General features: G+C 35.7%; 1 protein-coding gene across 1 annotated transcript; it reads left to right on the top strand.

The window, feature by feature from the left end:
• The first annotated feature begins 3,832 nt into the window (after positions 1–3,832).
• LOC128236464 (ganglioside GM2 activator-like) lies at positions 3,833–6,524 on the top strand. The gene is made up of 4 exons (XM_052951332.1): positions 3,833–3,956; positions 5,115–5,319; positions 5,801–5,987; positions 6,330–6,524. The coding sequence occupies exons 1-4, from the start codon at positions 3,875–3,877 to the stop codon at positions 6,459–6,461; spliced, it is 606 nt and encodes a 201-aa protein (XP_052807292.1). The 5' UTR covers positions 3,833–3,874; the 3' UTR covers positions 6,462–6,524.
• Positions 6,525–14,576: the final 8,052 nt, after the last annotated feature.

The following is a 14,576-nucleotide window of genomic DNA, read 5'->3' as shown; positions in this document are numbered from 1 at the left end:
CAGAGGTTCATTTACAAGAAGTACACACACTGTCAAGTTTAATCTTTATAGTTCGCTAATGTCACCTCATATACATATATATTATGTGACCTGTCTGATAAGAATAAGCGAAAAAACTGTTTCGTGTCATAGTTCAGGCTTGGTCGCCTACATAGTATGGCAGACATAAACGGACAATATTGTCCAACGTCCACGTACTCGCCTTAGCAAATTCATGTCCGCTAACTCAACTTGTCCAAATTAATCTCAATAATATTGATATTGATATATTATTATAACAGCGTATGTGAAAATAATATTTCAAACCAGGTCAATAGCCAGCAAAACTATCAAGTTACACTCTGGAGTTATGTGTTTAGGCTGAAGGCCGCTATACCTGCATACTTTAATAACCGTTAATCGGAATCTTCCATTGGCATATCGACATAACATTTTTAACATTTGACGAATTAATGCGCGCATGGGCGTATCCACCCCAGCGCTTTTAGAACTTCAGTGGTCAACTAAGTTAACATTTACACTAACATCTAAATTTCCTAGATACCAATCTGCTCTAAACACTTCGGAGCTGCGTTCTGCATATAAAGTAGCTTACGTAAAGTAGCGTTTAAATGGGTATTCATAAAAATGGAATGTGGTTCGTATAGTGCTAATAATGCACTAATTGTAATTTCAAGTTACAAAAAGCAAAATAACAAGCAGAATACGCAAATATTTTCAAAATGAACGCGTATTAAACCAAAATGAATACATGCATTTATTTGCGTTTACATTTTGGCCGCGGCCGGGGAACTAGATACTATCGATTTAAAAATATAATCTTGGTCATCGGACTCGAACAGGATAAGTAACCCGGAATTGAATTTTATTCATTAGTACATTTTTAAACGGCTCTTACATGACATTTTTATTAAGATTGTCAGTATGTACTTAAACAGAATAAGCATAGTTGACAATATTAAGATACATGAAAACATGCAGGGAATCAATAGTATGTGGGCGATTCGATCCAGAGGAATTTTGCGAGAGGATCCTGTCATTGAAGAAAGAAACCTCAAACATAAACTGAATTAGCATTTTCAATGCATTTTGCTAGATGCATTTGATTAAGCGGTCATACCGTGGCATGTAATTAAATACGACTCAGTCATGTTTGAAGTGTAGAGTAAATTTTACTAAAAAATGCCTAAATGCTTGATCCGCGGCAGTGCATTTTTATGAAACCAAAATGCAGATAAGGTACCATATGAAATTGAGTATTACTCCACACTTTTGTAATTATTTGGTTTTCCACATGAGTTTTTTTTTTCAAATGATTGTTACTCCATGGTTTTGATTTCATTTAGATCAGCATAAAATCTTAAAGTAATTGCGAAGGAATTCATTAGCGTGCATATTCTATCTTTAGATGTTTAAGTCGATTTGTTTTACATTGTAGATGACTTTACTCACAAAAGGTAGAAGGCCGAAAGGCTTTCAACGATTTAAGCGTTTTATTCAAATCTTCCTAGATCTCGCCCGGTTTTTACATTGTTGCGTGAAAGGTTCGTACCGAAGTGTTATGTTATTTGGCAACCATGCCTCTGTTCGTTTACACTGGTGAAAATACAAATCATATTTTCCATTTTTGAGTTGTGGTCATGCAATTATCAATTTTAGTATCAGTCCATCTAAGACCATCAAATTTGGCAACGATGTTATGGAGGTGGATTAAATCCAAAACCAGTTTGCACGCGGTGCGTTTGTTGCCGACGAAATGTTTACCACATCAGTATTGTCACAGCCTTGTGTCAGTGGCGGTGGTGGAAGCGTCGATCAAATGTTCAATGTTCGCCATCATTCATAAACCGTTTATTATATCACTCTGCATAAATAATCTTCAGTTTGTGCTTCTCTGTTAATTAAGAAGATAGCGATGGCATATTTCACTGGCGGCACAAGCATTCTGCTTTCAAATTATGTTAGAAGCATATCGCTGATGACACCAAGTACTTCAATATCAAATATCTAGCAAAAAACGTAATAGGTGCCATCCTTACACCAGGTATAACTTCATTTTCCATGCCTTTGTCATTGTTCGACAAGAAAAATGGGCATCTTTTATAGCTGTAAAACATGGTTTTTGTCTTCAACGTTTACACCATTGTTCGAAACATGATTAGCTTTCGATGTGTTTTTTTTTCATTTAAGGTACTTGACATGTATATTTACAACATGTATGAATACAGCCTGTGCGAAGAGAAACTTACATGAAGTTTGTATATTGTAGTTTTGGGTTGTGGTGTTGACAATATTTAACAGCTGTATGTCGTTCTTCATGTGTTTAATTCATTGCTGTTATTAGGCATATTTGTATTCTTAGACATGATTATCACAAAGAACATGGAATCATACATTTACCGTCGGTCTTGAAAGATTCTTCATAAACGATCTCCCTCTACAGACAAAAAGCGGTGAACGAAATATAGGTGACGAACATATGTTTAGAAAGTATAGTCAGATAGAAACCTCCATATAAGTGGGTCAATGTCATGACAATAGAAATCCGAATTTGGACTAATGATAAGACTGTTCTACTTACCAACGTGTCCTCATATCTTTGAAAGGTCAGCTGCGTATACAACAGTCTGGACCCATAGTCACATCCTACGACTCGGACTCAGATTATTTTTTCTATGTTTTTATATGATTCCTTTCTAAAACAGACCTGCACATAATCGTGAATCGAATTAACGGTAATTTTCACCATCATGGCTTTTAAAGTTGCAATTCTACAATGAAATTATGATATTTAAACTTTTTAGAGTTGAGCCTGAAACTCAGGCCATACATGGTAAGCGCGGTTGTAAGAATCTTGTTATAATATTGTTACTCTTTGGTATGTTTGTCGCACAACCTTTGCTCGTTGTGCTATTGAACAAAAGTATACCAAGCTTGATACAGGGATTGGTTCCTGTTCAAAATACATCACTATTTTTTCTTACAGATTTGAGTTTGAATAACAACATGAAAATGGAAGTCATCTGAGAACGATATATTTCATTTGTCAATTGCCTCACTTTAAAGGTCGATATTCTACGAGGTAATTCTATACATATTGACTCTGATGTAGGTAGGCTATAAAGACCTATTTAAAACGTTAAAATTAGCGATTAATGCTAAAACACCGTTTAATCTATTTTTCAATTTTATTAGATCTCATTTTATGCCATGAGGAGGTCTTTAGGGTTTCGCTGTTTTCAGTTTCAGAAACGTGTATTAAGTGTTTCACAGGTCATCCTTCATTTTGGCTTGTTAAGGTTCATACTGAATTTTGAAAGTTCTTGTTTGAATTATATTGAAGGAAGCGGCTGCTAGGCTTTATTATAATATGCTTAGCCGATCTTGACTTAAGTCATTTTCAGTTTTTGATTTTTAATCATTTCTTTAATCGAAACAGATCAGTTTCATTTTTGGTGCAAGTAATCTTTCATTGCGATTTTTTTGTGTTGCTTTTATCTCGAAATATATTTCTCTGTTAATTTCGTGTGTTGCAACTATGTTTAATTGGTGTAAGTAATCATTCATTGCGATTTTTTGTGTTGCTTTTACACCGGAACATATTTCTCTTTTACTTTCGTGTGTTGCAACTGTGTTTCATTATTCATCATCGTCAATGTATGCTCAACCCATTTCTTATGACAGTCTGCTTATTACACGATGTTCGTCACTATGACCACATCACACAATTGTATATCACAAGTCGTGCACTGACGCCACTAAAACGTTCAGGTTTTATGAGGTTGTTCCTTGGGTCACATTATATCATACTAACATGATAAGACTTAACTAAGTGATAGGACATTTTCTGCCAGCTTTTGCTTTTGGACATCGGATGATAATGTTGTCTTTTGTAGGAGTTCTCGCTCTAATTTCTGTGACGAAGGCAACATTGCCATTCAAATTCAGCGACTGCAGTAAGTTTCCATTTTTAGTTTTAAGCAACTCCTAATTAACTGGGTTTTTCTAATGTGGACCTCTTTAAAGCATTTCGTGCTAGCGCAAAATTATTTTTGTTTCAAGAGGTCGCGCAAGGGATCGTACATGTTCTTCGTCCTCGGGGATATTTGTTTTTTGTATCATCGGTAATACATGGTTTGATCACCTTTTTGACAGAGCTATAAAGTATTGATTTTGTCATGTTATTATCGTTGGCTGATAGCGTTGATATCATGATCACTAAGAACGCGAACGTACGTAAGGGGTTTTCAGACCAACTCATGCCACGTTTTAAATGAATTGAAGACGACGTATTATTTCATTTTTTTCTTTTCTTTTAAGTGCATTTATATCTATTCATTGTTTTTACTTAAATTCATGAATTTAATATATTTTTAAACAGTTACAAAGGCGAATTGTTAACGAAACAATGGCAAAGAAAACTGTATTCATGACTAATGTTTCGTTTATGATCAAATACTTTCTCATTGTCACGCAATTTTCGCCTCAGATTTGGAAATAACCCTGAGCGGATTTAGCCGTATAAAACGGATATTTCTATTTCACGTATATATAATTATAGCGTTAATAATACTTAAAAGTATAACAAATTTAGTGAATGATTTTTTTGAGCTGACTTTATCATGTCTATGTGGACACGAGTTTTAACGTTTAAACATTATTTAGTGTAGAATGCTTGTCTGAAAGACACAATTTGAGTAAGCTTCGGCATGTACGGCATAAAAAAATATATAAACGTATTGTCTTTCATAGATAGTACAATGGTAGAACTTCACAGCATTCTTTAATCTGTTTCAAAGTCCGATAAAAAAAATGGCACAATTATATTTATCTCTAATTTCTTACGTTTCCTCTTCTCTGTCGACCATCTAGTTAGAAAATAGATAAAGTTTTAGCAGGTTGTGTGGGTTGTTGCCAATGTTGCATTTACCGTCCCTGTCAACAATGAATCTCACTATACCGAGACTGCCCTCTTGTCCTACCCTTTATATATTCGCTATTTTGTATTTTCGGAGTTAATAATAATCACCCTTCAAGAATTGATAAACAAAGTCGTTTTTTAACTAATCGAAAACCTGATATTGCCTTTAAACCAGTGTACAATCAATCTTTAGGTGCTCCGACTGCAAACAAGCTTGGCTATGCGGACCACATAACGCTAAGCAATGATCCCGTCCCGATTCCTGGCAACGAGACAGTGAGCCTGGATGTTCACATTCTGCGCGAAATCACGGGCAATTATACTGTTAACCTCAGGGTACAGCGGCATCTGTTTCTTGGATTTGTTGAAGTCCCCTGTGTAAACGACGTGGGATCATGGTAAGAAGATGACTCCTTCAATAAATTAATTTAGGGATACACTTATGTTTAATAGCATGGAAAATTTATCAATGTCATAATTTGTTTATAATTGTACAACTACCAATTACAGACGAGTACGTCTTGGAGTCGCATATTTACCGCAATAATTGATTCAGTGCTGACACCAAAAGTCATTTGAAAACTATTATTTCGATGATATCGAAGTAATAGAGTTGTTTTAAGTTATACCTTGATAAAAAGCTGATATTGAAACAATGTCTAGGTCGCTTGACTTTATTTTGATTTTAATTTTGAATTGTTAATATAACTTGTGTTTGTTTTTCTGTAACGTTGTTGTGTTAGGCTTTGTTTTTTGGTTTGAACATATTCATGATAAGTGAGCTGGACCTCTGACTTTAGTTGTGTAATTTATAACGGTAACCGTTGAAGCTGCGCAATCATTACACGTATATCACGTTTCGACTTTTGTAATTTGCAGCTCGTATAAACTATGCGATCTTCTGTCCGGATCACATTATCCATCCGCTCACCACTGTCCGGTTCAGGTCGCAACATCTTCTCCTGATTTCAACTGCGCATGCCCGTTCACCCCTGGGGACTATCACCTCAACCCTACTGCATTTGAGATACATCCCTTATCCGCATTGTTGAAATGGCTAGCACAGGTAAAGCACGTTTTCATAAATATATTTTTATTTCTGTTTTCAACCATATATACATCGTTCGAAAGTGGATAAAAGGAAAAATCATACCTTATGGAGCGATTTGGCCGTATACGGAGTGTATACAATTAAGTAGTTAGTGACTGTGTCGTCAACTCATTTTCCATGATATGACCACGTTGAAGTGTTCATGTCAGTGTTAAATGTCCCCTAATCTTTATCTTACAAATTCTTCGTTTTTAACTTTATTATTTCAGTTTCTAAAAAAATGCTTCTTGTATAACTACTAATTTGATATGAACATATACATACATACATACATTTTATTCTTAATATCAATTTCAGGGCGACTACAAAGCGGAAGCGCGAATAATTGACGACTCCAATAACGAGGAAGTTGGGTGCTACTACGTGCAAGGCAGCACCGTTCCTACTGGCTGCACTGGTGTCTCCTGCGTCTTTGGAAGAAGGAAATAGTGCATTCCGTCTTAATACTGTGCGTTCGATGATATAAAAATGAAATAAAAAGTAACTGCAAAAGCTTCGAGTTGTATTCTGGGGTCAGCTCAAACAATGGTTCAGAAATACTTTTAGCAAGAAATATCTTTAATTTCATAAACTTTATAGATGGAATGATGTTTGTTGTATATAAGATATAAACATAAACACAAATTACATATACCAAGCCCCGATATTTCAAAACACTTAATAAATCTTTATCTCCATCTCATATCCTATTACCACATTACAGCGTAGTAATTAGCGCTTATGTAATGTTCCTGGAATCATGTAGTCCGGAGCCCGGAAAATAAACATTTCTGTTTTAGTGACATTTATAAAGTATTTGATTTTTTACGAGTTCCGCTTTTTTCTTATTACTTCTTTAAGATAATTTGTGTATTTAATATTAAAGTCATGGTTATAGTATAATATTGATACGAAAGAAATTATATTTTAATGGTTTTCTACTTTTTCTAAAGATTAATGAACTTGACACCCCTAGTCTGTAATGTAAGTTTTATATAATGGTCTCACCCAAGAGAGTTTTAAAAATGATCATTCCATTTTGGTCACCTGATGTTAGGGTGTAAAAGCAGCGAAAGACATAGAAATAGTTACAAGTTTGCTCGCCGAAGGTTAGATCGTGTCTCGACGCCGATGGGAGAACATCACGTTAATATATAAGGAAGCTTTGAAGTAACATTTTGTACTGTTTAGGGCGGGTTCCAAACTATTGGAGTCTAGGAGAATTAAAGTGAAGCATTGCGTTACAGTATATTATTTCAAGCTCCCTCCCGTGTCCCTCACATTGACCTGATTCCTCAAAATTTGTTCTCACTTCCTTAATTTATCAGTTATCAATATATAAACACATAGGAATATTGAATGTTCTCCTTATATAAACAGTTGGTTGTAAATTCAATGTATGTTATATGTATGATGATAGTTAAAATCCAAAAGGAAGAATTGTAAAACAGTATGGCCTGCCCACTGAAAACCCACCAATTTCTGTGAGGATTGGTTTAATTTAACCCCGTCAATGCAGATTTATCATCTATAGAAGTAAAGTATGCACCCTGTTTCGTAGCTCGAAGTACATCTCTCAAGGTATCAAGGTTGACATGTCTGTCTTTTATCCAACAATTCAAATACATCAAATCTAAGCACAATCTTTGTTTACTCTCCTCGACTGTCAACGGAGCAATTATGTATGGTGCGTCACATTCTCCTACACACCCTAAATGCATGACAAAGTCATTTTGCAAACGTTCTTATAGTGTCGTTAATAAAGGTTGTGAATGCTTCGTATTTGTTTGAGTTGTTAAATGCACGAGCTGGAGGGATATGCGGAATCGTATGGTTTACCCCAAAAATCCCATCGAAAGGCACAAAGTATTTTTCTATATCCACGCCATCGCGTATCCAGTCCACATCATGGCTTCCTCAGACCGAGTGGAAGCATTTATTATTTGTTCACACCGTTGAACTTTATTATGTTATTGTCCACAAACGAAGTTTTTATTACAAGGAAAATACAAATGATCAATGCTGGGTATTTTCCCTAAATTAAAAGCCTTTTCCGCAGGAATTGGTGCGGTCTCCCATTAACTGTTGTATACGAAGGCGTTCTGCTCTTCTGTTCCAAAGGGTCGTTACTCAAGAATATTGATTCCTCCAAGTTTGCAAAGAAAGAAATGTATGAAAATTACACAAACAATTTGCTCAGTCTCACCATCATAATAAAACATAAGCTCGGCCACTAATTTGTATTCTTTTCCTCTTGGACTCATAGTAGATTTTGCAAATTCCCCTCTAATTTTCATAAATTAAGTACTTTATAAACACCGTATGTTATCATTAAAAGTCAAAATATAAAATTTACAAAACTTCCTTCTAAATCAAAACTAAACAAACAAAATGTAAAGCAATCATCACAAAACACTAACTTCCAATCAACATATTTACACATAAACATATATATATCTATTTCCCGCGTAGATCAATATCATACGAACGTATACACATATTATTTTGCAGGCACACCTAAAGTCTAATGCAACACTCTGGATTGCCTGTATATACACTATTTACATTTACTTTAATTGACCAGTCTCTCACACCTAACTTATTCACAACTGCTTTTTTACTGAAACAAATGAAATTATGAAATTATCATAATGTCCGAGTTAAACTAAATTTAATAAACCGTATTTTCAACGACCCAAATATCCCCACTTAACCAATGGTTATCTAAAGGGAGTAATTGTTTTGTGTCCTTAACCATATGCCCTATTATATGGCACATAAAACAAGTCAGTCTATTCGGTGTTCTTGCCCTTCGCGACCAGGGTCTGACAAATCTTTGACCATTGAAAGCTCCTCTCTGAGGTTGTGGTAAAACATGTACGATCCCTTGCGCGACCTCTTGAAACAAACATTTGTAAAGCGCATCCTAGTTTCCTAACAGTATACACTTCCTTTAAGATTAAAATGTGTCCTGCAAATACCAAACCAACATCACATAATGTAATATTTTTATTTATACTGTCCACTTTCCAGTCCAATGTTAACTTTAATAAACATTGGCCAATTGACATAACATTTCTGTCAACTATAGGTTAATTAAATACACACTTGTAAGTAAGTGTGTTCATTACTATATGTGATATATTTACATATATACCAATATCGTCGTAGGATTGTGAAAATCAAAAAATATCCATCACTGTTATACCAAATGTTATTACATGCCTGTGAAACACATACCGAATTCGGCGATAATTCTTTCGCCCTCATGCTTATGTAGAGCATGAGTTTCAAAATGAATCTCATCATGATCCACTTGACGAAACTCAAGATGATTTTGGTCAATATGTATGCAAGCGTACAAAACGCTTTTACGTCGGAGGATTTAGGCCAAATATTACCGAAAACAAAATTGCAACTGTCGTAAGAACGAAGGGCCCCAAACCCACAAAGGTTACAATATTCCGAAATAAACAAAGGCCAACCGCTGTGGTTCGAGTTAACGTCGAGGACGACGGAAATCCTGCCGTCCATGGATGTCTAATGGTAGCTTTAGAAACCGTAAATCAGACCATAATTTAAACTTACAGGACCAACCATTTGAAACGGACACACGTCCGATCAGACAGTTAAGGTCCGATCCTGGGTATAGTAATTATGGTAGTCAAAGCGGTTACGATAATGACGAGGACTATAATCCGTTTACCGTCCTCGACTCCGAAGTTGACTAGGTCAACACGCTAATGAACAATCATTCACGGTCATTCCTAGAGCATTGAATTTAGCCACTTGGAATGCCAGTGGAATCATGTCAAGCGCAAGTTATTTAAGCCACTTGCTGGAAACGAAAAACATTCAAGTGTGTGGCCTTTCAGAGCACTGGCTATACAGAGCAAATTTGTCATTTCTCGATTATATAAATAACAAGTATATGAGTTATGCCTTTTCCGATCCCGACCTAGATATTATGTCCCGAAGGAAGGTGGGAAAAGGCGGTCTTGCTTTTCTCTGGAAAAAAGACATAAACCATATAAAATCGCCTTTGGAACTTAATTCCGAAAGGATTATTGGTATTCAAATTATGACAGCCCCAGAGGCATATATCTTTGTCATACAGGTCTATGTACCATGTAAAAACCATCCAATGTCTGTGTATAATGGCTATCTTGAAGAGTTAGAAAACATTGCATGTAAATATAATAATAAGGGAACACTGATTATTTTAGGAGACTTTAACACTGAACTCCTTTCAGAGAGATGTATAAACACAATATTAGGACCAAGGGGAGCACAACTGTTAGTCTAGATATAGTAAACCGCCATAATCTTAAACCTTTCAATACAATGTAATTTTGTCAGGGTTCGAAGTTTAGCAATGTACCTTTTAATACTAACAGAGAAACGCTTATTGACCATATTTTTGTATCAAAAATGGCACTTGATTGTTTTACATATTGTGAAATTTTAGAGGATCATGCAACAAATGTTTCTACCCATAGGCCAATAATTTGTAAACTTAGCATTCCAAGTAACGAGTGCTCTCTTCCTACTAAACTTGGGGACGTTATCAACTGACACAACGTCAAACCAAACAATATAGATAATTATAGGAACTTTCTAGAAAACAGCGAGGTCCTACGTCTTGTGCTAGAACTACCCATCGTTTCCACATCAGATATTGACAATCTCTATTCGGGTATCGCTGTGATAATAAATCAAGCCACCGACTTGTTTATCCCTAGAGTAAAATTTAAACCGCATATAAAACCATATTGGAATGTAAGTCTTAAAACACTTCACAAAAAGATGGAAGTTGCGCGGGCAGCTTGGGTTACCGATGGACAGCCCCGCGACATCACTTCCGGAAGCTACAAACATTACAAACAGTTAAGAGCAATATTTCGTCGAACTCACCGCCATGAAGTTCTCGCATTTATAGAAAAAGAAGAAAACCGGTTTGATAGTGCCGCTGATCTTGATAACAATGAATTCTGTAAATAAATTAACAAACACAAAACAAAACAGGACTTTACACCCGGCTTTGAAATGAATTTTGATGGCAATAAAGTCTCAGACCCCGAACGTATTAACCATGGCTGGAAAACATATTTCTTAAAGTTATACTCAGTGAACGGAGACAAATCTTTTGACACCGAATACAAAACGTATGTTGAAAGGGAACTGAACGACTTAACAAATAATACACGTCAAGGGTGCACACAGTTTCCAAGAATATCTATCGATATGGTTACAACAGCGCTAAAATCATGCAAAAAAAAAGAAAAACTTGTGGATACGACAATTTGTAAAACTACACCCACGGCGGAAATCACTTAATTAAATGCATAACGAAATTGTTTAATCATATGATACAATTCTCGCACACTCCAACATAGATGAAGAAGGGCGTGATTACAGTTCTGTTCAAGGGAGGCAACAAAATAAGATCTGACCCGTCAAGTTATAGAGCTATCTCCCTTTGTTCTACTATTTTAAAACTTTTCGAAAAGATCGTTTTAAACCTTCTTGAAAAAGACGGTTCTATACAGTTAAACCCCTCTCAAGGTGGCTTTCAAAAGAACGTAAATTGTACTATGACGTCATTTATGTTACGTGAATGCATTTACTATGCCAAAGAAAATAACTCGAAACTATATACATGTTTTCTTGACGCCAAACAGGCCTTCGATCATACTTGGCTATCTTCGCTTCTGAAGTTGTGCAGAACCGGAGTTCATATTTCTCTATTTAGAATATTAAAATCGTTCTTTGAAAACAGTTTCAGTTGTGTCAAAACCAACGGATTTTCGTCTGAATTTTTCCCGATCCTACAAGGCACTCGCCAAGGCCAATGCTGTGGCCGCAATTTTATATCCTCTTTATTGATGAATTACTACACAAGATTGACGCCTGCAACAGCAGCTTTAAGATACATAACATGGTCTGCGCATGCCCTACATCAGCTGACGATATGGTCATTATCTCCAATGTAAAAAGGGGTCCCGACGATCTTCTAGATGTCTGTTTTCACCATGCCGGAAAGGAAAGATATTACTATAATCCATCAAAATGTAAAGTTTTAGTATTTGATGAAAATAAAAAGAGCCCTAGGACATGGAAACTTGGCGATTATTTAATTGAAGAATCCGATTCATATAAACACCTTGGAATACTTTGTAATAAACAATTAAATATCAATGAAAACATAACAGAAAGCTGCCATACGCTTCGAAAAACTTTTTTCAGCGTGACAAACTGCGGAATCGGTAAAAACGGGCTAAACCCAATCACCTCAAAACGCATCTAAGAAATGAAAGTTCTCTCAGCCGCTCTATACGGGAGCGAACTCTGGAGCGGAGTCACTTCGAACCAATTGCTCCCCTTTGAAAGAATCCACCAGCAATGCATTAAGTGGATCCAAGGGGTCCCAAAAGAATCACGCACACACTTTGTGCTTAGTTGTCTTGGAATCCAACCAATTCAAAATATCATTGATTCGAAAAAAATAGCATTCTTATGTCACGCTGATCCAAATATGAAATTTAAAAAAGTCTGTCAACAGACTTTTATCGTTTATATCACAATCTATAAAAAGCTCAGGGATTTATCCCTGATATATATAGTATTCTAGGTAAATACGAACTCACATCATACTTAACAGACTTTTCTAAGACTTCCGTGTTTCCAAACAAATTCGTTTGGAAAAGAATTTTCAATTCAGCCATTGATGAACATGTGACAACATCGTGGAAAAGTAGAGTACACGATGACGGTCATCCCTTAATAACTGCAACACATTAAACACTCCATGATGTCTACAGAAATAAAGTAAATGCGATACAAGCTACGATTTTTACAACACTGCTGTAGCTAAGCGCGTGCAATGAACAACTGAGGCGTTATCAGTGGTCACCTAAACTTATCAGCTCGGGCACCGGAAGGTAACTTGAAATAGCTTCTAGTTTCCAGGTTCGGACATCAGTGGCGTTTCTTTTTGGCCTCTTAGTAAGCGTGGATCATTGCGATACAGACGGAACAGGGCCAGTGGTTTGATTCCCCGTACAAGTTATACAATTTGGGTTGTGGGTTTCATTGATATATTGTGAGATACCTTTATGAGCGTTTTGTATGCTGGTCCTGTTTGAAGATAAAACATAGGTGCTGTAGCGTTTCTGTTTGTGCGATCTTGGTTATGGGATAATTAAACATTGATTCTTAAACCATAGTAATAATTTATTATATAATAAAATCATTTGGTTTTGTAAGCAATCATTGTTAATCGCGTGTAACGTTTGAAGAAATTGTCTGCCATTTCGGTCACGGTCACCAGGGGGCGCTGCTGACTTGGGCCCATATCTTAAAATAATCAGTAGGGGATGTTTTATATGTATGCCAAGTTTCATGCTTTAAATCCAAATTAGCAAAGCCAGGGCTCTGTGTGAAAAGAGAAGTTAGTGTATATAAAGACCATTGGACCCCTTCAGGGTCGAGCATGCTTTTCTCTGCTGGTGTTTGTTGACGTCGCACGTTACACCAGAATATATTTTATAGAATTGGATAAATGAGAAAACCCCGATGACTGTATGTATTATTCTGTGCCATCTAGTGTTGTCAGTGATTGTACTTATTTATATATAATTATATAATCTGATTTAGAGCATTACTATAATATCCATAATTATGTTCTAAGACAAAAATGGATGTCGTAACAACTATAAATACGCATATTTTAACATATACAATAAGATATGAAATAAATGACAAACACTAATAAATAACGACTTTTATTTTCAATACTTAGGTCATGGTGTATAGATCTGTCGAATGGGTTGCTTTCTAATATAAAGTTTGTGTGTGGTTACATGAACCTTTATTGCAAAGAAAGTGCAGAATTTTGTAAAATCTTTTAATAATTAGTTCATTGCAAATCAAAAATGTCTTAAACAAGAGCTGTTACAGATATATGTCCAGAGTGCCTAGAATGTCTAAGACATATAAAATAAAGGGCCATAATTTGTATAATATGAAAAGTGGAGTAAATTTAGCTGACTTATTAAGTAGGTTGGATGTATTTTTTGAATACTTGTGAGTTTAATAAATAGTTAATAAAAAGTTTGCATGCATCAAGTAGTCGTTGGTTGGTGGGAACAGTTGCCTGAAGTTCAAATTCAATACTTGAATAACTTGCTGATATATTGAATAAAATGTGCTTACTTTAAAAACCAAGGTGTTACTCCAACGTCGGCACCGACGCCGACGCCAGGATTTGTAGTATACATAGCGCGTATACCACGTGATAAATTAAGTCATAAATGCTACGTTATAAGGCTCTATTTTGCTTAAAAGAAATACTTAAATCAAAGATAACTTTTCTTTTACTACACCATTCTAAATAAAACAAAGGGCAGTCTATGCCGCTTAAGGAGCCCCGCCTTCGTTTTATTACCGAAGATTGATAAGGGGATTAGTTTCCTCAAACACTTCAAAAGCCTGTTTCCAAAATAATGTTTTGACAGTGCTACGTCAGACGGCCGTATTGTGAAAAGGTTTGTCGAAGTGTTTTAA

Source organism: Mya arenaria, chromosome 6 (genome assembly GCF_026914265.1).
Source record: "Mya arenaria isolate MELC-2E11 chromosome 6, ASM2691426v1".
NCBI lineage: Eukaryota > Metazoa > Mollusca > Bivalvia > Myida > Myidae > Mya > Mya arenaria.
This window is presented reverse-complemented; position numbering and strand designations above follow the sequence as displayed.